Genomic DNA, 26,329 nt, shown 5'->3' with positions numbered 1-26,329 from the left:
TGACAGCGGGAAAGACTGCAAAAGGAGTGGGCGGCTAGTCACCCTACCCACTAGCGACCTGGAAGCCCCAGGAAGCATCCACCTCGACTACGAAGAAATATAAGAGAAAACAACCCGAGGGCCCTCCGAGAGGCGGGATGGAAGATGGGCCCACCAGGACAGAACAAACGGAAACGACTGGAACGAATAACGACAACGAGAAAATCCTCCGAAAGTGTACTTGCGGATGGGAGAAGGTTACGTCACGCAGGGGGCTACACATCCATCAGGGGAAGATGAAGTGCAGAAGGCAGACAGATCAGCGACCTCGCTCTGCGCAAGCAGGTCAGACGATAGGGACCCAAAGCCGGGATTGCAACCACAGTGCAGCAGGACCCAATGTTGCTGAGACGTCTGATGCAGTAGAAGGAAACCCTGCGATGGAAAGAACACCCAGCAGAAACGAGGACACAACCCCGCCAGAGGTACACCCCCAAAAGCCAATGACAAAGCAGCCAGGAAGGCCCAACAAGATCAAGTGGCCTAAAGCAAGTGACCGAGTAGCGTGGCAGAAGCTTGACTCCGACTTGAGCCAACTATTGGAGCTGGCATTGCGAGGAAGTGTTGAAAACAAGCTCAACATCTTTGGGACCATCATCTTTGAGGAGTGCAGGGAGAAGTTTGGCGAGGTCAGGAGGAACGAGCCCACAGCCCCAAGGAAAGGAAGGAGAGAGAAAGAGATAGAGCAGCTGGTCAGAGCCAGGCGCCAGCTCCGCCGAAACTGGAGGAAAGCTACACCTTATGAGAAAGTCGGCTTGAAGGAACTGTGGGATGAGATCAAACAAAGCCTTGCCAAGCTGCGGAGAGTGGAGAGAATCAGAAGGAGGAGGAAGAAAAGAGAGAAGGAGAGAACCAGCTTCTTTAAAGATCCCTTCAAGCACGCCCGACAGCTACTGGATGAGAAGAGGAGCGGAAAGTTGGACATTACAAAGGAAGAGCTGGAACAACACATCAAGAGTCAGTACAGCGATAACAGACGAACTGCACCACTCGGCTCCCCTGGCCACGTACCACGCCCAGCCCCACCGACCTTGCCGTTTGATACCTCCCCACCTAAGCTGCGAGAAGTGGAGGAGGTCATCAAGAAGGCAAGATCAGCGTCAGCCCCTGGGCCAAACGGGCTTCCATATAAACTCTACAAGAACTGCCCCCAGGTGGTGAAGGTACTGTGGAAGCTCATGAAAACAACTTGGAAGAAGCAGCAAGTTCCGGCAGAATGGCAGCAAGCCATTGGTGTGTTCATTCCCAAAGAGCAGAACTCCCATACCATCAGCCAGTTCAGAAGCATCGCCTTGCTGAATGTGGAGGGAAAGATTTTCTTCTCTATCTTGGCAAGGAGAATGACCAACTTCCTCATGGCGAATGGATACATCGATACAAGCTGCCAGAAGGCTGGAATCCCAGGCTTTCCCGGATGCATTGAGCACTCCTCTATGATTTGGGACCAAATCCAGCGCGCAAAGAGGGAGAAGAGTGACCTGCATGTGGTGTGGTTAGATCTAGCCAACGCATACGGCTCAGTGCCGCACAAGTTGGTAGACTTCGCCTTGGAATTCTTTCATGTCCCGGACTGTATGCAGAACATCATCGCCAGATACTTCAGCAACCTGCACATGTGCTTTGCTCTGGAAGGCTACACGACAGGATGGCAACAGCTGGAATGTGGAATCGCCATGGGATGCGCCATCTCCCCCATCCTATTCGTGATAGCCTTCGAGATAATCCTCAGAGGGGCCAGGCAGGTAGTTGGAGGTATCAAGTTACCATCAGGCGAGAGGCTTCCTCCACTGAGGAGCTACATGGATGACGTAACAAGCATCCTTCGGACGGCCCCGTGTACGACCAGGCTCCTCAAGCGCTTTGATGAGCTGCTTACTTGGGCAAGAATGAAGATCAATGCCGCAAAATCAAGAAGTCTCTCGATAAGGAAAGGTGTGCCACAAGTCAGGACTGTCTTCGTTGCGGGAGGGGAGCCCATTCCACTGTTGGCTGAAAAACCACTGAGAAGCTTGGGGAGGCAGTACACCGCCGAACTGTCTGATAGGCAAATGGGAAAGCTTGCAAAACAACAACTCGCAGAGGGTCTAGCGAGGATCGAGCAAAGCCAACTGCCTGGGAAACACAAGGTGTGGTGCTACCAACACACGCTATACCATCGGGTGATGTGGCCTCTAAAGATCTGTGAAATCCCTACATCAGAGGTTAGCAGGATGGACAGTCTAGCTAACAGCTACATCCGAAAGTGGTTGGGCTTGCCCCGCTGCTTCTCGGACACAGGTCTTTTTGGCCGGAACATGCTAGAGCTCCCCTTCAAACCCATCAGCCTAGGGTACAAGCAAGAGAAGGCACGCCTTGTACTGGAGCTGAAGGAGTCATCTGACCCACTCATAAGGAGTGCAAAAGTCCCCATCCGCACAGGCCGCAAGTGGAAGGCGCAAACCGAAGTAGATCATGCCATCTCTAATCTGCAACATCGGGAGGTGATGGGGTCAGTCCAGACCGGTCGCGCTGGCCTAGGCTGGGGAGCACCACAGCAGTTCTGGTCTAAAGCCACCAAGAAGCAGCAAAAGACCATGGTGGTGGACGAGGTCACCAGGCTGGAGCAGGAGCGTTTCCACGTAAAGGCGATATCCCAGGCCAGCCAAGGAGCCTGGACGCGATGGGACGCAACTGTCAACAGGCGCATCACATGGGCAGACATCTGGAGGACGCCACAATCCAGGCTCAGCTTCCTGTTAAGGGCGGCTTATGACACCCTCCCATGCCCACGGAATCTCACTCTGTGGTTTGGAGATGAGAAAAGCTGCCCCCTGTGTGATCACATCAAGGCAAGCCTCCAGCACATTCTATCGGGGTGCAAAGTGGCGCTGACCCAGGGACGCTTCAGGTGGCGCCATGACCAAGTCTTAACCAAACTGGCAGAGGTCCTCGAAAGCTGTAGGATAGCGGCAAACCACACACCAGCAACAGCAAACCCTGCCTTCTTTGTAAAACCTGGCAGCGCCCTCCAACCTCCTGCTCAGAAGAGGAACACCTTGCTCACGCCCGACAAAGAGTGGCAGATGGTGGCAGACCTCAAAAAACAGCTTGTCTTCCCAAGAGAGATCATAACAACGACTCTCCGGCCAGACATCGTCATGTGGTCGACAGCTGAGAAAAGGGTCCTCTTAATTGAGCTTACCATCCCCTGGGAGGAGGGCATGACTGCAGCCCACGAAAGGAAACGTCTCAAGTACACCGAGCTGGCAGCGGAGTGCCTAGAGGCTGGCTGGAAAGCCAGGGTTTTCCCTGTGGAGGTAGGGTGCCGAGGTTTCGTCAGCAAAACAACAGTCAAGCTGCTCCATGGTGCCGGAATGACGGGGGCAAAACTGAGGAAAGCTGTGAAGGAGCTAGGAGAGGAGGCAGAGAAGGCGAGCTACTGGCTATGGCTCCGGAGGAAGGATAACGGTTGGGGGCTAACACCCCAGTAAAGGCAGCTGCAGGGGGTAGCGGGGAGACGTCCCCTATACATGCCACTGCCCCCCCGCCGGGAGATGTACTGGCATAGGGGGCGAAACATCAGTGAACGGCGGCCTCCAGCTGACGACCCTGCAGCTGTCCTAATGGCACCGGCGGAGGTGCGACAGGCAGAAATGCCGAAGCAGGAAACAACACCTCACCTGTACAACAATCTATCTATCTGTATATATCAAATTTAGTATGTGGGCAATGTTTGTGTGTTTGTTTGTTTCAAGTTCTGTGTCCGGCCGCAGCTATAGAGACAGTCTGCATGTCTGGGAACGCCCACAAAATGTTAAACGGCTGGCGTGCGAGTGGGGTAAAACCGCCCATATATCTCATGGGCTGACTCACCAAAAGACGGTGCTGCGGCTCTAAACTACATGTTTGGGGGTTCTAGAGCAGAACACAAGACGTCTGCTCAGATGTGCGTTTACTGCGGTGGTTAAATCCCCGATCGTGTCTGCCTGGGCTGGGCTATCAGCTAAATTCTAACTTTGCTGAATGGATATAACGGGGGTTTTTACCCCACCCTGACCACGCCCCCAGCCAGGCTGAGCCAGCTAAACCAGCGTCTATGACGAGACGTGGCCTCAACCTATACCATTTTACTTGCAATCGGGCTGAAACCTTCAGGGTGTGTAAAGGGCACCCGTGCGGGTGACCTGACAGAGCTGGATTTCTTAATTAGGCTAAGGAGGCATTGTGACAAGACTGATCAGTGATGTCATAGGGGCGCACACACACACACACACACACACACAGACACACAGACAGATGAGGTCATCAGTGATATCATAATGGGGCACACACACACACACACACACACACAATGAGGCATTGTGACATCACTGATGCAATAACATTTAGTGAACAACTCACACACACACTTGCCCGTGCCAATAGGGCAGGCGAGGCCGAGCTACGGGCGAGGCTGCGCAGCCTAGTCACATAAAAATCACAGATGCCAGACAAATAAAAGGGCTACGCAAAGCAGGTTCAGTTCCTTTGTAATGCATCCTCAAGTAGCACCCTGAACATCTCTATGGAGACCATTAGGTCCAGTAAACTCTGTGCTGTGCAGTCATCAGTACAGCGTCTTCATGTGCATGAAGAAGTCACTTTGGTTACAGACTAGAGGGAACCCTCTGTTAGTTCTTGCTATGGATTTACTTCGAAAATGACCGTTTCCCGTAACTTTGGATTATTCTTTCAAAAAAGTCCCTTTCCTCCCTTTTTTAAAGATTTTTATTTATTTATTTATTTTAAGTAGAACTTAGAAGAGCCACAACTACCCATAAAGGAGCCGCATGTCATGTGGCTCTAGAGCAGGGGTGGGCAATTATTTTTCATGGGGGGCCACATGAGAAACCCAGATTGTTGCCGGGGGCCGAACAAATATTGTCATGCCGTAACCCAGGAACTTTGATGATAGAGAGGGCCACAAAAAAATGTCCTCGCTACCAAAGGGCAAGATTTTGCTGAGGGTTGGGGGCCGAACGAAAACGAAAACATTTGGGGCATTTGAAGTCTGGTTTAGAGGAATAACTCATTTTAAATTAACAGTTGTGATGTCATTATTCAGTCTTAAACACCAATATTTGATCCTTTTCTCACTCACTCCTATATCACCACCTGCTCTCCCTGCAGGTCTTGAAATTAACTTTTTTGACCACCTGCCAATATATCTGCTAGATTTTAAAGTTACCAGCCAATTAGAATTTCCACTAGCCGAAATGTTTTTCTTGAAATAAACCAGAATATGAGTGGGTTAATTTAAGCATAAGTATCAGTAAGTGGCCCGGGATTCTCAAAGCCTGTGTTGAGGGTCACACAAGAACAAAAATGCACTCTTAAAGCTAAAAAAAAAATCCAAAACCAACAAGTTAATTATTTACATTTCTACAACAGCATGAGTGAATACTGGATTCTGATTGGCTAGCAACAGTGGTAAATAGGCCAACAATCTACAGTTCGGCTCCAACCGCAGTATCACTCCGCTCCCTGATGAATGAAGAACACCTGTGCTGACTCCGCCCACTGTTAGCCTTCGCCTCGTGCCACAACCCTGTACCAGTGGTAAATGTGGCCACAACCCCCTTCCTCTCGTGGTAAATTTCTTAATTTTACTTCAATGGAGAACAGTCATTTCTTACACATGAGATTACTTTTAGCCTTTTAGTCATAAAGATTATTGAAAGATATTCCATGCTCCAGACTGAAATGTTATAACAGAAGGGGAGTATTGGCCAGAATGACATGAACATTTGGACACTTATTCAGCGGGTATCACCACGGGCCACACAGGTGGCTCTCGCGGGACGCATGTGGCCCGCGGGCCGCCAGTTGCCCAGGTCTGCTCTAGAGCCTCGGGTTGAGCATCACTGCCTCAGACTGTGGTCAGTGACTTTGGAGAAAGTGTTTGACACGTCACACCTTTTGTTTTGTGCCGTTGCTGAGAATGTTCCCCATTTATAGGTTGGTAAAAAATGTCCCTGTGTATATACAGTAGCATTATCATAACCTGACTCTGCCAGACGGGGGCGGTATTCCCCATCTGGCAGAGTCAGGTTAGCATTATCAACCACTGAGCTTGAATTATTCATGTGAAATCGATTTTCGACGTGAATCTTCCTCACCGTTTTTTCTCCAAATCCTCTTCCTCTGTTGTTGTGTAGAGCTGGACTGTTTTGGGCCCTGGATGCCAGTACACAGCTCTGACAGCGTGGTCTATGCTGTTATCACCAGGGGTACCTACCTGTCTGTCACTGGACGTGTGTGTGTGTGTGTGTGTGTGTGCGTGTGCGTGTGTGTGCGTTCGTGTGTGTTTGTGCGTGCGTGCGTGCGTGTGTGTGCGTGCGTGCGTGTGTGTAAGCCACAATGTGCATGGACCAATGGGCATGTCCTCCAGTCCTGATTATCCAGCATGATCTATGGTCTCGCATGTAAACAACTTTCAGCCATGACTTGTGACAGGATCCATCATGTCCGCCGTCTCCCGCTCCATCTCTGTGACTTCCCTCATATCTCAGGTCTCTCTCTCTCTCTCTGTCACCATGTCCCATCAGTGCTTTCATTGCAGTTTGCATTGTGGAGAAATCATCATTCACTGTGTGCTAACTTCCATCGAACGATAGGGAAAAGGGACGAGGAAGGTTTTGATCGTTTTCTCCTCTGTATCTCTTAGATGACGGGGAGGCGGTGAGCAGTTCGTACGAGTCCTACGACGAGGAGGAGGTGACCAGAGGGAAGTCTCCGTCGGCGCAGCACCAGTGGCCGTCAGCGGAGGCTTCCATCGAGCTGATGAAGGACAGCCGAATCTGTGCCTTCCTGTGGAGGAAGAAGTGGCTGGGCCAGTGGGCCAAGCAGCTGTGTGTCATCAAAGACCAGCGCCTCCTGGTGGGTGGAGGGCCGCGTTCATATCAGAATTCAAGCGCCCGTGTTAATATATATCTCTTGATATATCACGAGTCTTAGAGGTTTTATGCGTAGTGTTACTATAATGTTTCACTGTAACTCAAAATAGGATGACGGTGTTTACGTATAATGTTCATGTAAGCAAACCCTCAAAATACTTTAAAAAACTCCATGTTTAGAGTGGAAAAATATCAATCCAATCAATCAAGCTAGAATGCCTCTCTTCTCACTTGAGTTCATTCATGTTTTTGTGCTGTGCTGTGCTGTGCTGTGCTGTGCTGTGTGTTTTTGTGCTGTGCCAGTGTCTCTTCTTACTTGAGTTGATTCATGTTTTTGTGCCAGTGGGACGAAAAGGCTCTTCTTACTTGAGTTGATTCATGTTTTTGTGCCAGTGGGACGAAAAGGCTCTTCTTACTTGAGTTGATTCATGTTTTTGTGCCAGTGGGACCAAAAGGACACCAATTAGAAAAAAGTATCAAGTGATTTATTGACTGGAGGAAAAATAGGCCTTATTCCTGCTAACTGCTCTTTTAATATTTCCATAGTCTGGAGTAAATTATATCATTATGTGTTGTTTACTTGTGTTGCTAGTGGCAAAGAAATAACTTTTAGATTTGGATTTTTTTATTTTTTATTTTTAGAATGGCTCTTTGTTCAGTGGACTTTCACATATGACTCAACTGTGGCTCATATTGTGTCAAGTTTGAATCATTTGCAGAATTGTGCAGTACACCTAAAAGCCTTGTCCAAAGCCCTCACCACCACAGGAATCCAAACCCAGTGTCACGATTTTCAAACAGAGACTAACCTGTGTTCAGCTATAGACGCTTTTCACACAATTGTGTTGCTATGGGAACAGTTTGAACCCTAGCTTATTTCCTGTCAGCTATTCTATTAGCAAACATTACAACAGGAAGTAAGCTAGGGGCAATTTAGAATGTTTATGTTGTCAAATTAAAAGCGTCTATATTGAACTTGTCTATTTATACTGTTAAATCACAAAAAGGATGCTCACGTCTAAACCGTCTTCCTTGGAAACACGGACAGAAGTAGATTAAAAAAAAGATATAAGAATAAGGATTTCGGTGAATAATGATAATACATATTGGTGTACAGGAGTTGTTATGCATCACTTTATTGTTCCAGCAATGGGGGTTTATTTGTAGAATGACCTCCATGTCAGTTTTAAAGCGAATCGCGCATATAACAGGATACATGCTTTTGTTGAATGTTTGACTTGGTCATTTTCTGAATTGATTTGAACTCAAAATACATTTGTCTACGTCTGTTTTACTTCAAACACAGCCACAAACAACCCCCCCCCCCCCCACACACACACACACACACACACAGAAAAATACTTTCACTGCTATGAAATACATGGCAAACTGTTTAGCCGTCACATACTGTAAGACGCCCAATTAACAAAAGCTCAGACAGTCAACTTGAGAGTGAATAAATCTCTGCAGTCGTATAAAACAAAGATGGCTGGATCTGACTGTCCCCCTCCTCTCCCCTCCCCCCAGTGCTATAAGAGCTCCAAAGAGCAGACGCCTCTGCTGGACGTGGGCCTGCAGGGCTGCAGCGTGGTCTACAAGGAGAAGCAGCTGAAGAGGAAGGAGCACAAGCTGAAGATCGTGCCTGTGGGAGGGGAGGCCATCGTGCTGGCACTGCAGAGCAAGGAGCAGACAGAGCAATGGCTGAAGGTCCGCCTGCTTCCACTCATTACGCCTCTTGTGGGAGCAGCTGCTATTAGTTTAAAGCAGTGCTTCCCAAACTGGGCTACGCGTACCCCCTAGGGCCTAGTTCCTCATTGCACGGCTCGCGAGACGCTGGCGGAAAAAAATAAATAAAAATATATAGATTTCCCTGCTCGCCCCAAAATTTCAATAAACCTTTATGGCATATTATTACAATACAACAATACTGGTGTTGACAGTAATAGAAGGTGCTAAATCATTCAAAACAATAAGCATTTTGCTTTTAGGAGTATTGTGCCAGCGTGCAGCGCTGTTCCAAAACGTGTCAACGTGTGTCGTTGCCTGGGAAACGCACATCCCATAATACAACTGTTCGCATCGCATCCCATAATAGTATGATGATACTTGGGATGCCATTATTGCGAACATAGATGTGAACAGGTTAGCTAAAACTTTAGCGTCGCCAGCGACGGCCCCCACCGTTGCGGTCGGGGTACGTTTCGAAATCCCTCCAGGCCTGAAAGATTTTCTAGGGGAAACTGGTATATATGTGTGTGTGTGTGTGTGTGTGTGTGTGTGTGTGTGTGTGTGTGTGTGTGTGTGTGTGTGTGTGTGTGTGTGTGTGTGTGTGTGTGTGTGTGTGTGTGTGTGTGTGTGTGTGTGTGTGTGAAACAATAAACACAAAAAAATGGTAGGCAGATGTGCTTGGTTGGGGTGGCTTTTGGAAAATGGAAAACTGTAAGAATAAATCACGGAAATAGACGAAACCTTACAATGAATCTGCTCAGGAGGCACTAATTACAACTCTTTCACTCCATGTCTTATTTTGTAATGTTATATTCTTCTAAAGGTGGGTTATCAATCATATTATGCTATAGTTTTGTAATGTTATATTCTTCTAAAGGTGGGTTATCATTCATTCATTGCATCATGATGTGCTATAATCTTCTCTTGCCGTTTTCTAAGCACAATCTTAACTGTAGCCGTGAGCTGAAAGTCGCTATTTCACTTTCACTTTCAGCTCATTTTCATTTTAGGGTGAACTGTTCCTTTAACCCCAACAATGTCATCAAACTCTGGAGTCGAGGCACAGAACTTCTTTCCGTATTAATTTCCAGTGAAGCAATAAGGGGGCGACGATGAGCCATTTTTAAATGTGAATAATGAGAATGGCATCTCTTCTTTCATCCCAGGTGATCCAGGAGATCAGTCCCAAACCAGCTGAGAGCTGTGATCCGCAGCACGTCGTGTCCGATTCCCCAAGGCTCATCTGTACTAAGGTACACTTCAATTATTATTATTATTATTATTGATACATGAATATTACAGGTATCCAAGACTCTACTCTATAAATGGGAATCTTTGCATGGCATACTGCACATGAAACAGGGCTCACTAACAGTTTGCCATAAGTGGTTTTGTATGAGAGTGTCTCCTAAGATGTTGATTTGAACACCAGGGGGAGCTGAGTGAGAGACACTCGGTGGCTTCAGAAAGTGGCAGCAGCACCGACAGCCATGCTGAGACTCCTGAAACCAAAGATGGTGAGCTACTCCTTGGATTTGATGTTTTTGAGTTTCTACACAGAACCTGCTACTCCTGTGAGCATTTAATGGCAAAAAAGGGTAGTATATTTCTCATTGACCGCTTATAAAAAAAAATATATATATTTGGCGTCCGGGTAGTGTAGCGGTAGATTCCCTGCCTACCAACACGAGGGTTGCAGGTTCGAGCCCCCGTGTTACCTCCGGCTTGGTCGGGTGTTCATACAGGCACGATTGGCCGTGTCTGCGGGTGGGAAGCCTGGTCGCTGCACTAGTGTCTCCTCTGGTCGATCAGGGCGCCTGCTCGTGGGAGAGGGGAATTGAGGGGAATAGTGTGATCCTCCCACGTCATGTGTTACGTCCTGCTGGTGAATTTCCTCACTGTCAGGTGAAAATCCTCGCTGTCAGGTGAATTTCCTCGCTGTCAGGTGAAAAGAAGCAGCTGGCGACTGCGCTCATATCGGAGGAAGCATGTGCTAGTCTACAACTCTCCCCAGATCGGCATACGGGGTGGAGTAATGACCGGGACATTATATAGGGAATAGGAAAAGTACTATTGGGGAGAAAACATGGGTGAAATAGGAAAACACACACACACACACACACACACACACACACACACACACACACACACATATATATACATATACATATATACTGTGTGTGTGTGTGTGTGTGTGTGTGGGTGTGTGTGTGTGTGTATATATACTGTATGTACACATACACACACACACACACACACACACACACACACACACACACACACACACACACACACACACATATATACATATACATATATACTGTGTGTGTGTGTGTGTGTGTGTGTGTGTGTACATACTGTATATATGTACACACACACACACACACACACACACACACACACACACACATATATACATATACATATATACTGTGTGTGTGTGTGTGTGTGTGTGTGTGTGTGTGTGTGTGTGTGTGTGTGTGTGTGTGTGTGTGTGTATACTGTATATATGTACACATACACACACTGGTGGGAGAAATCTCAGCTAATCTTGCCCTAAACTTCTCTCCCCACAGTGAAGAAAAAATATGGCGCAGGTCTCAAGTTCAGCAACCTAATGCACATCGGCAAGAAGAAGCCTTCCTCATTAGAGAGCCCAGAGAAATGTGTGGACACCTCAGGTACTTCGAGACATACACACCATGCCCAACTTACACATTTAGACATACACACCATGCCCAACTTACACATTTAGACATACACACCATGCCCAACTTACACATTTAGACATACACACTATGCCCAACTTACACACCATGCCCAACTTACACATTTAGACATACACACCATGCCCAACTTCAACATTTTGGCCAGCTACTGTACTGTGGATCGTCCCACAATGACTTAATCTTAGACCAGGCGTGTCCAAAGTCCGGCCCGGGGCCTCGTGCGGCCCGCGGACAGATCTTAAGTGGCCCTCGTCTTGTCTCTCAAAATATACTATATATGTGGCCCTCCACACAGTATTGGTTAATCAAGCAAGTTCAATTTGCATTTTTTCCCTTTACCTAACGATGACAGCACTATTATACAGTTTGTAAAAGCACACACTAATGTTGTCAGATGGTAAACAAAATCTTTAGCGTACATTTGTATGTGATATTTTTATTTTATTTTATTCATAAGCCATATGATGTGAGAAGCACCCATGGCCCCCCCAGCATTTTCACATGATCTAATCTGGCCCCCATTCAAAAAAGTTTGGACACCCCTGTCTTAGACCATTTTAGCAATAATTCCTAAGAATCAGTAGTTTGGTCATTACATAGAACCGCTGAGAGTCATGTGCTCATGGCAGAACTATACTGTACGTACTGGATGAACAAACCTCCCCCCCACCCTGTGTCAGGCTACCTCAATGTGCTGGTGAACAGCCAGTGGCGGACCCGCTGGTGTCTGATCAAGAATGGCCAGCTGTGGTTCTACCAGGACAAGGGCAAGAGCAAAGTGAGCCAGCCTGCTGTGACCCTGGGAGGCTGCAGCGTGGTGCCAGACCCCAGTCCTGACCACCTCTACTCCTTTAGGATCGACATGGACGGGACACAGATAGCCACTCTAGAGGTAGGGAAACATCTTCTCTAGAAGTTTGTAATATCTCTGCAAACAGTTTGAGCTTAGGAGTGTGAGAAAGTGCTTCATGTAATGAAACAGTCAGTTCCACAGGACTGTGACTATGCAGAATTTGGATTAATTTAATTTACTGTAATTCGGTGATTCCCAAACCACTGCTAACAAGAAAAGGCTTTTAAACTGAAGGGAACTGACGGCCAACAAGTGTGTTTTTCTGTGTTTCTCTGAGAATATTGGTGGGTAGCCAGCTCGGCTGTTGACAGATGACACATACTCACACACAGGCCTTCCCAGTCCATTCCCTGCCCCCACTGACGAGAGCTCAGCTCAGCCTCGTCCCGTAGGAGAGGGTGTTGGTCCTGTGACGGGACCAGTCACTGTGCTCCTGTAGGAGAGGGTGTGGGTCCTGTGACGGGACCAGTCACTGTGCTCCTGTAGGAGAGGGTGTGGGTCCTGTGACGGGACCAGTCACTGTGCTCCTGTAGGAGAGGGTGTGGGTCCTGTGACGGGACCAGTCACTGTGCTCCTGTAGGAGAGGGTGTGGGTCCTGTGATGGGACCATCGACCTATATAAGATGGACGCCATTTCACCTCCCGTTTAGTGAAGCCGCTGCATGTTAGATCGCCGCCCTGACGGCTGAATCCAGTATTAGGTCACAAGGCCCGCCTCCCCATGTTAGTGGATGGGAAAATCACAACCGAAATAATCACAGTATACGTCAGATAATCTTTTTCCAAAGGTGGTTTGTATCATTTTAGATAGTATCATGCTAATGCCTGTGCAAGTGGTCATTTTTCTGATCAGTTTGTTTTTAAGTAGTTATTTGACATATAAAAAGGGATAAAAATGGATGATTGACAGCTGTGGCAGCCAGTCTCAAGCCGTCATTGGCTGGACAGGCTCTGCACATTATAGATCTATCGTCATAGACAAGACACACGGCTTCATGTTATCTAATGCTCCCGGGAAGTCGGGTGGCTCATGTTGGCTGTGCTGGCTACAGACATCAATGGACCCCAATAAAAAGAACATTGTTTTGAGGAATGAAAACAAATGATTTGTGCGCGAGGAATTAACGTTGGTTGGGGACTGAAGTAAGTTCAGAAAATATGTGTTTTATGAGTTACTCCAGCTACGTTATAAGTAGGCTACACAATGGTTTTAACATGCAGGCTAGCATTAGCTGCTTGCTAATCGGCTGGTTTTCATATTACTATAACTTAACAACCGATAACGATAGCTGGAATAACACAATAATAGACACATATTTTCAGAACTGACCAGGTTGTCCAACTGACAGGAAATGTGTTTTATAACGTTAACTCCCGTCCCGGGTATAAGATGAGATGAGGCCTAGTAGTACACAACCACCATTAGCTCATCGCTAACGGGTTAGCATGACATACAAACAGACATTTTATTTTTTGTAGGCTATTAAAGCAACAAACGTTTTTATATGCATATCTGGGGGAAATGCTTTGACTGTGGGGATGTTCGTTCTTCACAAGCTCCTCTCTTAGTAACGATATACCAGGCAATAGACCAGGCAGCCTGGCTCACGCACTCACTGGGCTAACTAGCCTTGTACCAAGACGCTGATTACATTACACTGCATTGCATTGCAGTGTAATGTAATCAGCGTCTTGGTACAAGGCTATGGGCTAACGTTAGGTTGGGCTGCCCACACACTGTACCGGGGCGGTACAACAACGTAGCCTCACGGTTAGATATCATCATCATCAACTCTTTATTGACAGACACATAAGGTCCAATAAGAAGACACACAAGCAAAACAAACACTACATTTAAAACACAAAAAATAAGACAATCAGAACACTACAGTAAGGCACTATACCAGTGTTTCCAAATGCACGATTGGTATTTCACACTACTGAAACTGGGTTGAGTCAGCAGCATGATAATCAAATTATGAGATACATTCAAACGACAAATAAACTTAAACGTCAGATTTCTCAGAAGAGCATGAAAAGTGCACACTCCTACTTCACAAAACAATTGACTGGCACTCGACCATCTGGGTTTTCTAAGTAGAACCCTCATACAATCATTATAAGCAACCTGCAGCTTTTTAATGCTTGTCTGCTTATATTTTACCCACAAGGGGGCAGTATACAGAGGAGTGCAGTAAGCTCTGAACAAGTTTATCTTGACATCATTAGAACAGAAGTAGAACTTCTTCCTCAACATGTTGGCTTGAGCATACAGCATACGCCTCTGCCTGTATAGGTCATCATCATCACTCAGTTGGTCAGTAATGATGTGACCCAAATACTTTGTTTTATCACACACTGTCAGAACCTGACCTGACAGATAGAAAGAAGGAAAAGAAAGGTCCTTGTCCTCTTTTGTTCTACAGATCATGATGACACTCTTTTTAGCATTATATTTCACATCACATTTTACACCATAATCAGAACATATATTCAGCAGCTGTTGAAACCCAGCACTGCTAGGAGACAGGATGGCCAAATCATCTGCATACATAAAATGATTTATCAGAGTGTTACCAAGCACACATCCCGTTCTACAGTTGCACCAACAACCAATGTTAAACCAACATTTGCGCCAAAAGAAATTAATCATAAAATTAATCAAAATGCCACGGAAACATTAGGCTAGCTTAGTCAACACAGCAATCCCCCCAGTGAGGCTGAAGGTGAGTGAGTGGCCTGCCTCCACTTCCGGCCCGGGCTGAGAGCGCTGAGAGCACTCAGCAGCAGTCAGCAGCCCGGAGGTCTAAAATCTCCGACAACCAAAATCAGATTTTCGTACAGGCGTCATTTTGATAAACTGATCTCATAGTGGGACTCTTCCTGGTTACTTTTGGCGAGACAAAAAATATTACAACTTAAAGTGTTATATTTACAGAGCTAGACTGTATATAAATACACAACGCACTGTGCGCATTCTAGAAACAGCAGCTCTACATAAGAAAGTTCAGAGGGGCATGGAGCTCTCACAAGTTCTCAATCAAGGGCGCTACTGCGCAGACTCTGGTTCAGTGATCTGGCCGGATTTTGGCTTCAAAAGAACATACAGGGAGGAGATAGGGACACTCCCTCCATTCATATTATATCTCAATGGATGGGACCAGTCACTGTGCTCCTGTAGGAGAGGGTGTGGGTCCTGTGACGGGACCAGTCACTGTGCTCCTGTAGGAGAGGGTGTGGGTCCTGTGACCAGTCACTGTGCTCCTGTAGGAGAGGGTGTGGGTCCTGTGACCAGTCACTGTGCTCCTGTAGGAGAGGGTGTGGGTCCTGTGACGGGACCAGTCACTGTGCTCCTGTAGGAGAGGGTGTGGGTCCTGTGACGGGACCAGTCACTGTGCTCCTGTAGGAGAGGGTGTGGGTCCTGTGACCAGTCACTGTGCTCCTGTAGGAGAGGGTGTGGGTCCTGTGACGGGACCAGTCACTGTGCTCCTGTAGGAGAGGGTGTGGGTCCTGTGATGGGACCAGTCACTGTGCTCCTTTCAAAACAAGTTGAGCACGTTGAAATACTGCTGTGAAGTTGTCAAATTAGTGTTTTGAATAACAAAGTGTCAGATAGAATGTAGCAGAAGTCACGGGCTGAATTCACACCCGTTGCAAGTCCGTATGCTTTTGTCTTCTTCTGAACCACCACTACACACCAAATAAAATAGTTTTTCCTCCTCTCCTCTCCTCTTACCGTCTCCACTCCTCGTCTCCTCTCCTTTCCTCATCTCCTCTTCTCTCCTCTCCTTTGCACCCCCTCTTCTCTCCTCTCCTCTCCTCTCTTCTCTCCTCTCCTTTCCTCTCCTCCTTTCCTTTCCTCTCCTCTCCTCTCCTCTCGTCTCCTCTCCTTTCCTCTCCTCTCCTCTCCTCTCCTCTCCTCTCCTCTCCTCTCCTCTCCTCTCCTCTCCTCTCCTCTCCTCTCCTTTCCTCTCCTCTCCTCACCTCCCATCTCTTCTCCTCTCCTCAGGCTAAGTCTTCAGCAGACATGGGCCACTGGCTGGGCCTCTTGTTGTCCCAGACAGGGACCAAGACCGACCCAGAGGAGCTGACATACGACTATGTGAACTCTGAGAGGATCTCCAGCATTGTCAATGCGGCCAAGACTTCCTTATAGTGAGTGAGATACTCACTCCTCTCTACTTTGTAATGGGCACTTTTCTGTATGTGTGTATACAGTATGTGGAGAGACAGAGTATTGAAGTGCGAGCTGTCTGTGTTTGTCCAGCTTGATGCAGAGGAGGTATTCAGAGCCCAACACCTACATCGACAGCCCATCCATCCCGCACACTTCAGACGAGCTGTATGATGATGTGGCGTCTATAGGAGCCGACCCAGAGGTAGACTCACTCAGCACTTGGACTTGAGTCGCACTTATAAGTCACCCACACAGTGACGTGAGACTTGACTTGAGACTCGTCCTTCAAAGACTTGAGACTTGACTTGGACTTGAGGTTTGGGACTTGTGAACAATCTTAATTTTTTATTTGTATTTTTTGGGTGCATTACTGTAACATTAAGGAAATCTCTACTAATGTCATCTAATCAATTCTGATACTGTATGCTAATAGATAAAGGAGTGAGGATAATACAGTACATGCTTTGAATTCCTTAGTTTTAGCTATACAGTGTTCTAAGCAGACTGGATGGTATGCAGCAGATGATAGAACGCTCATCCATAAGAGACATGAGACTTGACTTGGACTTGTGCTCAAAGACTTGAGACTGAACTTGCATAAAATGACTTGTAAGCATCTCTGCTGTATGGACCCCCCGACCAAGCGGGAGGTAACACGGGGGCTCGAACCTGCAACCCTCGTATTGGTAGGCAGGGCTCTGACGCTGCACTACCTGGACGCAAGAACAAAAAGACCAGACTCACTCAACTAGAAAATAAGTTTGCAATTTCAGTTTCCCCCGTAGGTGGACTAATTTCATCTGGCCATGCTCTATCTCACATTTTGATTCCTTGTCTCATGCCACATCAGGATGTTCAGGATCTAGATGAGAGCGGCCTACTGGAAAGTGAAGAGAGCAGCCTTCAGGAACATAACGAACCGTGCAGTCAGGATGCCAAGGAGCAGGCGGGTACAGGGCAGGACAGTGAAAGCAGGGTCTATCTGGACCTCATCCCCGTGCGTTCGTTCCTCCATACATCCTGTGGGACTAAAGCCCCTCCACACAAAGACACCTCAGGACATTCCCCCACAGAGGAGGAGCACGACCTCTCATGTCAAATAAGAGAGGTAGGGAATGGATTTTGTCCCTCACTAACCTGTTCTCCTAGATTTACATATTTAGTCATATTTGGTATATCTGCATCCAAACTGCATATAATCTGTCTTTTTGGAAGGAAAAGAGGTCAGCGGCCATGTTTGGAAAGTAGTGCCAGCTACCTCTTTTCCTTGAAAAAGACCAATTATGTGCATTTTGGATTAATATTTCGTCGTGTGGTGACTACCCGAAGCACAGCATGTATTTTGGCGCCGTGAGATGTGTGTTTTGGCAGATTTTTAACAGCTGTACCATTAGCCTCCATTCTATGGCGATAATTACTAACTTCGCAACTGTAGCTCACTGTAAACTGAGTGGACAATGCCGGTAAGGCATGGTGTATCTTGGTTATGTGGGGGGGGATGTGGCAAATGAGCTAAACTTCCAAAAAAGTGGTGTATCCCTTTAAGGGACCATAACCCCTCAAGAGGCGGTGGGTGCCTTTTGCCAGGTCGCCATGGAACAAGAATTTGTTCCTAATTACTTGCCTGGTTAAATAAAGGTTAAATAAAAATAAATAAATAAATACATTATAGGTGGTAAATGGACAATTTAAACTTTTTTGCGCAAAAAACAAAAGGCCTACAGGTGAGGCAGTGGCTCTATGTTTGCTTGTGCATTCAAACTCTATATTCTGTGCATTGCTTCCAGCTTGACTCTCCTAACCCTTGTGAGCCGGAGCCTCCACATATGATAAATGGCACCAGTTTGGCTCCTGCTACCAGCAAACCTGAGCAAGAGCGCCCCCTGTCGCCTGGCTTGCTCCGGCCCCAGACCCAGCCACAGAAGAGCCAGGGCTCGAACCCGCCTGGGGCACACATCCACAAAGCCCAGCAGAGCCCAGGAGGGCTGACTCATAGCCCCAAGCCCCCCCGGGGAAGAAGCACCAGCAGTGGAGACAAGCCCAAAGTCTTTACCATAGGTGAGGGAAAAAACAGTCTTCCAAGAATACCATGTTTTAGTTATTTAGCCCAGGGGAATTCTGTTGGTTTTTTTTTTTGTTTTCTTTGCATTGTGTGAGATTCTGTCCCAATGTCCCTTTGCTCCGTCTTCATTTGACATTACCACAGCTCCCTCTAGTGACAAGTGCCATCCTCTACAGTCAAAGGCAGCTGCAGTAGAGTGTCATTTGTGTGTTTAATCCTGCAGCAGAAGTATTTGAGTTTTTCACTGTCTGTTTGTTGTTTCTCTCTATACTATCCTGTAAATGTCCTTATAGAGAGGCAAAGTGGAACGTCACTTCCTGCTTCAGCACTGTACCAGAGATTTTCCTACGCCATTTATTTTCCCATAGACATTTCGTAAAATGCTTATTTTTAATAGTTGTACTTCGTCGAACCAAACGGTTCAGCTAACACTATAATCGGGAGAGACCATAGAACATTTCTCTCGGACCAAAACTAAAAAAAACATTGAAAAAATATATCCTTTAAACTCGACGTTTTGGTCCCAGTGAAATGTTAGGCGATCTCTCCTGTTTCTAAATATATCTGTACCGTTTGGTTTGAACCAGTAAAACTATTTTTATAAGCATTTTACAAAATGTGGATGGGAAAATAAATAGCGGATGAAAATCTCTGGTACAGTGCTGAAGCAGGAAGTAGGCGGTCACTTTGCCTCTCTATAAATATCACATTATTTTTAAGCGGTGCAGCCGCTTCTATAACTGACTTTGTGTGTCCTTCCTTCCATCCGTCCGTTATGACCCGGACCGTACTTCCGTCCTGTGCAGCCCCACAATCGTTGATTGAAGGCCAAGCACCGTCTGACATCGGCCCTGTGAAGAGGCTGTAGGTTATGGGCCACTGAGCTCTTGGGCCCCGTAGGCCTGTTCAGTAATACATATCCCTGTACATGTATGTATGCATGTCCTGTGAACATGACTGATGTCATGCACCAGCCCCAAGCGCAGAGTGGTGGCCAGTGGTGGTGACTGATGTCGTATTAGTAAACAATCCATCAACTGAGAATGCAAACTCCCCCGTATGATGATGTCATACCCACTGATGATGTCATGCCCCACAATCATCGAGTGGAAGGACGGACGGAAGGACAGACATGCAGAGTCAGTGATAGAAGCAGCTTCACCGTTCTGGTGATCATTGTTGTGTGGTGGCCAGTGGTGGTGACTGATGATGTCATATATTGAAACACAATCCATCAACTGAGCATGCAAATGCCCTGGACTGATGATGTCATGCCCTACAATCATCGACTGATGTGACTGATGATGTCATGCCCTACAATCATCGACTGATGTGACTGATAGAGACAGTCCGCATGTCTGGGAACGCCCACAAAATGTTAAACGGCTGGCACGCGAGTGGGGTAAAACCGCCGATATATCTCATGGGCTACAAAAAAGACGGTGCTGTGACTCTAAACTACATGTTTGGGGGTTCTAGAGCAGAACACAAGACGTCTGCTCAGATGTGCGTTTACTGCGGTGGTTAAATCCCCGATCGTGTCTGCCTGGGCTGGGCTATCAGCTAAATTCTAACTTTGCTGAATGGATAGAACGGGGGAATTTACCCCACCCTGACCCCGCCCCCAGGCTAACCCAGCGTCTATTGTGGACGTTCCTAGAGCCTGTATGGGCGTTCCCAGACATGCCGACTGTCTCTATGATGTCATGTCCCACAATCATCAAGTCGGCCAGTGGTGACTAATGTCATACCCACTGATGATGTCATAGATATTGTGATTATTAGTGATGTCATAGAGATTGTGACATCATCAGTGATGTCACTTAAGCAATTGTGATGTCATCAGTGATTTATGACAGACAGTAATGGGGGTCTACTCTGCACCACTTACTTTATTTCCCTTTTGTCCTTGTATGAACAGAAATGGAGTCAAATTTTCAATCATTAATTTGTACCACTGAATTACCAGGTTGTCCCGGAGCAGTCGAGGTGAAACTGGGCAAGAACCGCACAGAGGCGGATGTGCGACGCTACATCGACGAGCGTGACCGCCTGGAGAGAGAGAGGGAGGAGGTGAGGAGCAGCCTGGCCAACCTGAAGAAGGAGAGGAGGGAGACCAAAGAGGAGCGCAGCACCTGCCAAGGTAGACCTGCATAAAGCCAGTGACAAAACATGAGTTAGTCGGCTGCAGTATTTGGACAGGCACATGGATGTGACGTGACGTGCCAAAGAACTTACATTGAGAAGAACTGAAGCCTAATAGTTTGTTCCACTGCAACATAGTGACTGCAGGCGCTGTTGTAAAAGAAGCAGAACAGTGTCGCCTCTTGTCTTCAGTAAACTCTGTCTGCGATACAATGGAAGTGGGGATATCTGTAAAAAAAATAAAAAATAAACGTTATTTTAGAAGCCACAATATTGCTTATCAACAAACCGGCCAACAGATATCAAAGCTGATTGGCTTTATGGAAATACGTGTGACTCGAACTGGTTAAAAGTTATTATCAGCTGTGTTTTGACCCTGGTGAACACTTAGCAAACGTAGCTAAGGGCTAACAGCCAGCAGAGGCTATTTACCACCGAAGGGATGAGAAAGTTCGGCAGTAAATCCTCAGGTGTGGTTTTGCATGTTAGTGCTTAGTTTGCATCGGGACCTGCCCATCAGTAACCTGTGGAAGGAGACTACTAGTCCATCTCATAGTTGGATGTTAAACTGGACGGACAAACCTCGTCTTTATTTTGTCACAGACACATATTATGTACACATGTGCACGGCAGCCAGTACACACACACACATGCTCTGGAGGCGCCGTGAAATTTGTCCTTCGCATTTATCCCATGCTGGCTCGTCCTCCATGGTCAGGCCAGGAGCAGTTGGCAGCTGCATTGAAACGCCCACGGACAAACTTCTTCCAACCGCCGCTGGTCAGACGATGATCTCCTTGTATGTTTTTAGTGGGGGGTTATATATGGAGGAAACCCTAGGGGAGCCCGGCGAGAACATGTATTGAGACAAGCAGCAGGTCAGGAATATTCCAATGAGCTGGAAGAAGGCGATTCCAATAGAGATTCCTGCGATGATTCCCAGGTTGGACTCCATCGTGCTGGTCACCAGTGAGAAGCAACCCTCTCTGTACACCTCATTCCCAAACTTCTCAGGGTCTTTGAGGCTCTCTGGTGTGCAGTTAGCGTGGTCTTTACAGCAGCTGGGAGGGATGCCCTTCTCTTTAAAGTAGGTGGTATCCATCCAGTCGGTGTAATGTGTCGTCCCGCAGCACTTCAGAGTACTTTGGATGTTGTCGACTGCAGTGCTTGGTTTGTCGGTGCCATCGTAGTTCTCCACAGCGTTTGAATAGACATCTGATAATATGGCCTTGATCTCATGACTGAAGAGGGAGCATGAGATTAGAGCCACAAGCTGAGCTAGCAACACCAAGGTCAGGAACATGGCATACAGTTTGAGCATCCATGGGCTTCTGCAGCATGTAGCGAAGCAGCCGAACAGTCCGAAAATAACCATGATGGCTCCAGTCCCAATGAGGACAATGAGCACGTTGGTGCTCTTGTCAGAGAGGGGGCTCACCTTCCCCCACACGCCGACCCCCAGCAGGAACACTCCAGTGAACCAAAATATGAGGCTGTAGGAGATGAGCAAAGTCTTCAGACAGGTAATCAGGGGCTTCGTCTGAAGCCGTCCAGATGGTGGAGACATGGTGGCTTTTGCCGTTTGTGGGTGAAGAGAAGAGAAAACCTCACTGTGCCCTGTTGGAGAAAAAACTGAGTGGTAAAAGAAATAGACCTTGTTATATACCCCAGCAGGGAAGGATTTATGACATCACTGATGATGTCACAATGTCTATGACATCATCACTGATGATGTCACAATGTCTATGACATCATCAGTGGCTGTGATGTCACTGATGATGTCATAGACATTGTGACATCATCAGTGATGTCATAAATCCTTCTCTGATGAGGTTATCATTCCTATCCTATACTGATGGGTTTTGCATTACACTGCATTACACTGCTGGAGCTCATGAACTGAAAACGATCCTTTGGTTGATGATGGCAATGGGTGTGTCCAATCATCTGCCTAACTTCCAAACTGATGATGTCATGTCCCACAATCATCGAGTGATGTGACTGATGATGTCATGTCCCACAATCATCGAGTGATGTGACTGATGATGTCATGTCCCACAATCACCGAGTGGTGGCCAGTGGTGACAGATGTGATGTCATACCCACTGATGAGACAATGTGACATCATCAGTGGCAATGGGCATATTCAACCACAGCCAGGCTTCTGGGTGAGTGTGAATGGGAGCTGAGCGATCAGCTGGGTAGTGCTGCTGTACTCTGTACATCCGCACACCCACTAGCCTGGCTGGCTTGAGTGATGTCACAAGTGTTATATGCCCAGATGGCTTTTTATTATGCACGTGCCAGCTGCTTTACAATGACCGGCCCTACACACCGCCAAGTGACGTGGGCGATATACTTGCTATCGCCCAGTCAGCCCTGCCCCGCTGCTACAGTGTGGTTGGCTGCCTTGCTGTATTTCAATTGGTCGATTTCGAAATGGCCCCTCCTTCCGTCGCTGCACCATGCTCTTTAATTTCACATTTTTCCTTGAACCATTGGCAGCGTTTTGCTGAATGATCACAGAGGAGATTGACAGCTGTCTGTTATCCTCAGATCCCAAGCAGCAGGCCTCCCTAGAAGCCAGTCTGAAGGAGAAGGAGGAGGCGTGTCGGGAGGCGGAGCATCGCAGGGTGGAGGTGGAACTGCAACTATGTGAAGTAAAGGAGAGTCTGAGGAAGGTGGAGGCGGGGCCTTTCACCCTGGGCACCACACTGGACAGCAGCCTCCAGGACACGCCCGTGGTTAGTACGCCTGACTGGAGTGATTACATGAGGATTACATGAGGATGTGCATCATGTGTCTTTGTTCCATTTAGTCAAATTGACAGGTTACCTCCAACATTTTAGCACACAATCTAAAGGCTCATTAAGATACAGATCAAACATGCTATTCATGTGGGTGGGGTGGTCAAAAGGGTCTTTCTGTGTGGAGTTTGCATGTTCTCCCCGTGCCTCCCGGGGGTTTCCTTCATATAGGAACCCCTCACCAAAACATGCAATATCCTGGTTGCTGATGTGGTTCCTCCTCTGGTCGTTAAGGGCGCCTGTTCGGAGGGAGGGGAACTGGTTGGAATAGCGTGATCCTCCCACGTGCTATGTCCTACCGGTGAAGCTTCCCCTGTCAGGTGAAAAGAAGCGGCTGGCTAACTGCCCATGTCTCGGAGGAAGCATGGAGCCAGTTTCGGCTCTCCCCAGATCGGCAGAGGGTGGAGCAGCAACCAGGATAAATAATAAATTAAAATGAGCACTAACGGGGGATAAAAATGGGGGTAAAGATGCTATTGATTTTGGTACCTGAAACTGTTCTCTACCATTTGGCCCTCAGACTAAAGCAGCGTCCCCCGCTCCTCCCCAGACTCCAGCGCCTCAACCCGCAAACAGCAGTGGCAATGGAGAGTCTTCCTCTCCAGTCAACTCTGCCACGGTGCTGAAGAACAGACCCGCCTCCATCATGGCCACCAGTAAAGTCAATGTCCTCCAGAAAGCAAAGGTGAGACTGTAGTTTTGAGAGAAAAAGAAACATACAGACATCAGTTGAACAAAGGCATTAAGGCAGGGGTGCGCAATTATTTTATCTGGGGGGGGGGCACATGAGAACCCCAGATTGTTGCCGCCGTGCAGTAACCTCAAATTCTAGATTCAATTATAAAAAAAAGATATGTGCTTATTCTTCAGCATTTATTATATTGAAAATCACTCCAAACAGCCAATTTAGGTCATCTAATTTTTATTTTTATTTAGTTTGCTTCATTAAGTAAAATGGTGTGCTTTGTCTTTGACCTCTCGGGCCAGTCAGAACCACTGGTCAGAACCATCATGAGGGCCGGTTCTGGCCCCTGGGCCGCGTCTGCATTAAGGTGTATGACATTTTTCTTGGCTAGTTCCATGAAGCACAATACCAAAAAACGTACATTGTTTCAGCAAGTGCTATCATGATGGCTTATATACTGTCAGATTACCTACAAAAAAAAACATAATTGTTTGTAATTACAGGAGTGGGAGAAGAAATCCACCATCTAGAAGGGAGCATGAATGTCTTTTGACCTCCTGTCAACCCGTTTCTCTTGGCCGGGTGGGCTCTGTGCCACCTGACCTGCTTTGGCAAGGAGTGCCTGGGTTTAGGACCAAGACCAGTTCTGGACCCTCCCTCCTCACCATCCTCCCTTCACTGGACCCGCCCTCCTCACAGACAGCCAATCAGATAGAGGCACCAGCTGCCTCCTCACTGACTAATGCCACTGGACAACAATGTTTCAATTACTTTTTCAAGTTGTTTTTCTCCGTTTCCGAGAAGGAGGAATTTGATGTCGTTGCATTTTGGCCAGTCTTATAATTGTTTCTGATGACGCTGCACAAATGGGATGTTTATTGCAATGAAACAGCCTAAAATTTGAGACCACTGAAAAAGCCAGTTAAGGCTCCCCGCTACTAAATTGGCCATTAAGGTACTCTCTCTAGATTGTAGCTTGGTTCACATATGCTGGTAGCCAAGATGTAAATATATTTAGACCATTATTGTTCTGACTTTTGACTTGTTGTATTGCTAGCTAAAAATGCACTTTTTATTCAAATAAAAATGTACTGACAGCCCAAAATTCATCCACTTCCATCCACTTTTTTCACCCTCTACTCAGGGTGTTTGTTGGCTTGTCCTTTCACACTCATTATTTCAATGCTCAATTTAGAGTGCATATTCATTCATTTGTTCCGTTTATGATTTGAATACAAATGTGTCACACCGACACCACTAACTGAATTTCCGGTGTGTCATCAACACACACACACACACACACACACACACACACACACACCCACACACACACCATGTTTGATGTTTGATAGCTGTCGCTTCCAATGCTGAAGGAAGCTCAGTACAGGCATCTGATGAGACAGGAGCCTGTGTGTGTGTGTGTGTGTGTGTGTGTGTGTGTGTGTGTGTGTGTGTGTGTGTGTCACTCAGTGAATTTAAGCATGTATCAGGTATGACAGAATGGGGACTAGCTATTATTAAAAAGAAAAATAACGTGAAAATATGGAAAAACAGCCAAGAAATAATGTCATATTTGGTGTATTTTATGTTTGGGACTCCTGTGTTACTTTGCATTTGCCACACAGTCAAGTTGAGGAAGTCAAACTCTGTGATTACACATTCATGAAAAAAGTAATATAAAATCATGACACAGATATACAGTACACTATCAAATAAAAGTTTACATCTTAGAATAGACAGGAGAACCGTGTCAAGGCGAGAATTACATTACGTCATTTGGCAGACGCTTTTATCCAAAGCGACTTACAATAACACATTTTTGTCAGCAATAGAGCAATCAACTATGCAACACAGTCTATGACAGCTACAACTTCTGAAGGAATAGTGGTAAAGTTTAGTTAGTTTAGTAAAAAAAAATTAGGAGAGAGAGAGAGAGAGAGAGAGATGTTAGTTCAAGAAGGGCCCAGATGGAGCCTGAAAAGGTGTGTTTTAAGTTTTTGCTGAAAGATTGGCATTAAGTACCGTATTACACAATTGCACAATAGTTTGAGAAATGGAAACGGACACAAATGGACACTCCAGTAGAAATGCAGTTTGACGGCACTTGGTGGCACTTTGAATATTGAAACAGTGATACGGTTTCTCTCATCAGAATTCTGTCAACAGGGTCAATATAAATGCTAGTTTTCC

At 46.8% G+C, this 26,329-nt stretch overlaps 1 protein-coding gene and 1 pseudogene across 2 annotated transcripts in view; one reads left to right on the top strand and one right to left on the bottom strand.

Moving 5' to 3' along the window:
* afap1l2 (actin filament associated protein 1-like 2) overlaps window positions 1–24,778 on the top strand; it is an 88,220-nt gene extending 63,442 nt beyond the window's left edge. The window contains 14 exon segments of the mRNA XM_083634581.1: window positions 6,725–6,936; window positions 8,481–8,660; window positions 9,848–9,934; window positions 10,114–10,198; window positions 11,258–11,362; window positions 12,091–12,302; window positions 16,273–16,418; window positions 16,531–16,642; window positions 17,291–17,548; window positions 18,228–18,498; window positions 20,472–20,645; window positions 23,204–23,391; window positions 23,975–24,139; window positions 24,643–24,778. Of these exon segments, the coding sequence (XP_083490707.1) occupies window positions 6,725–6,936; window positions 8,481–8,660; window positions 9,848–9,934; window positions 10,114–10,198; window positions 11,258–11,362; window positions 12,091–12,302; window positions 16,273–16,418; window positions 16,531–16,642; window positions 17,291–17,548; window positions 18,228–18,498; window positions 20,472–20,645; window positions 23,204–23,391; window positions 23,975–24,139; window positions 24,643–24,669 (2,222 nt within the window). The 3' untranslated portion in view covers window positions 24,670–24,778.
* Window positions 21,429–22,214, bottom strand: LOC310774844 (tetraspanin-7 pseudogene; annotated as a pseudogene). Its single transcript has one exon. The product of its transcript is annotated as a tetraspanin-7 pseudogene (transcript).
* Window positions 24,779–26,329: the final 1,551 nt, after the last annotated feature.

The sequence above is a fragment of the Poromitra crassiceps genome, assembly GCF_964638095.1.
Source record: "Poromitra crassiceps genome assembly, chromosome: 4".
NCBI classification, from domain to species: domain Eukaryota; kingdom Metazoa; phylum Chordata; class Actinopteri; order Beryciformes; family Melamphaidae; genus Poromitra; species Poromitra crassiceps.
Note: the sequence above shows the minus strand (reverse complement) of the source record. Positions and strands in the feature narration are given on the sequence as shown.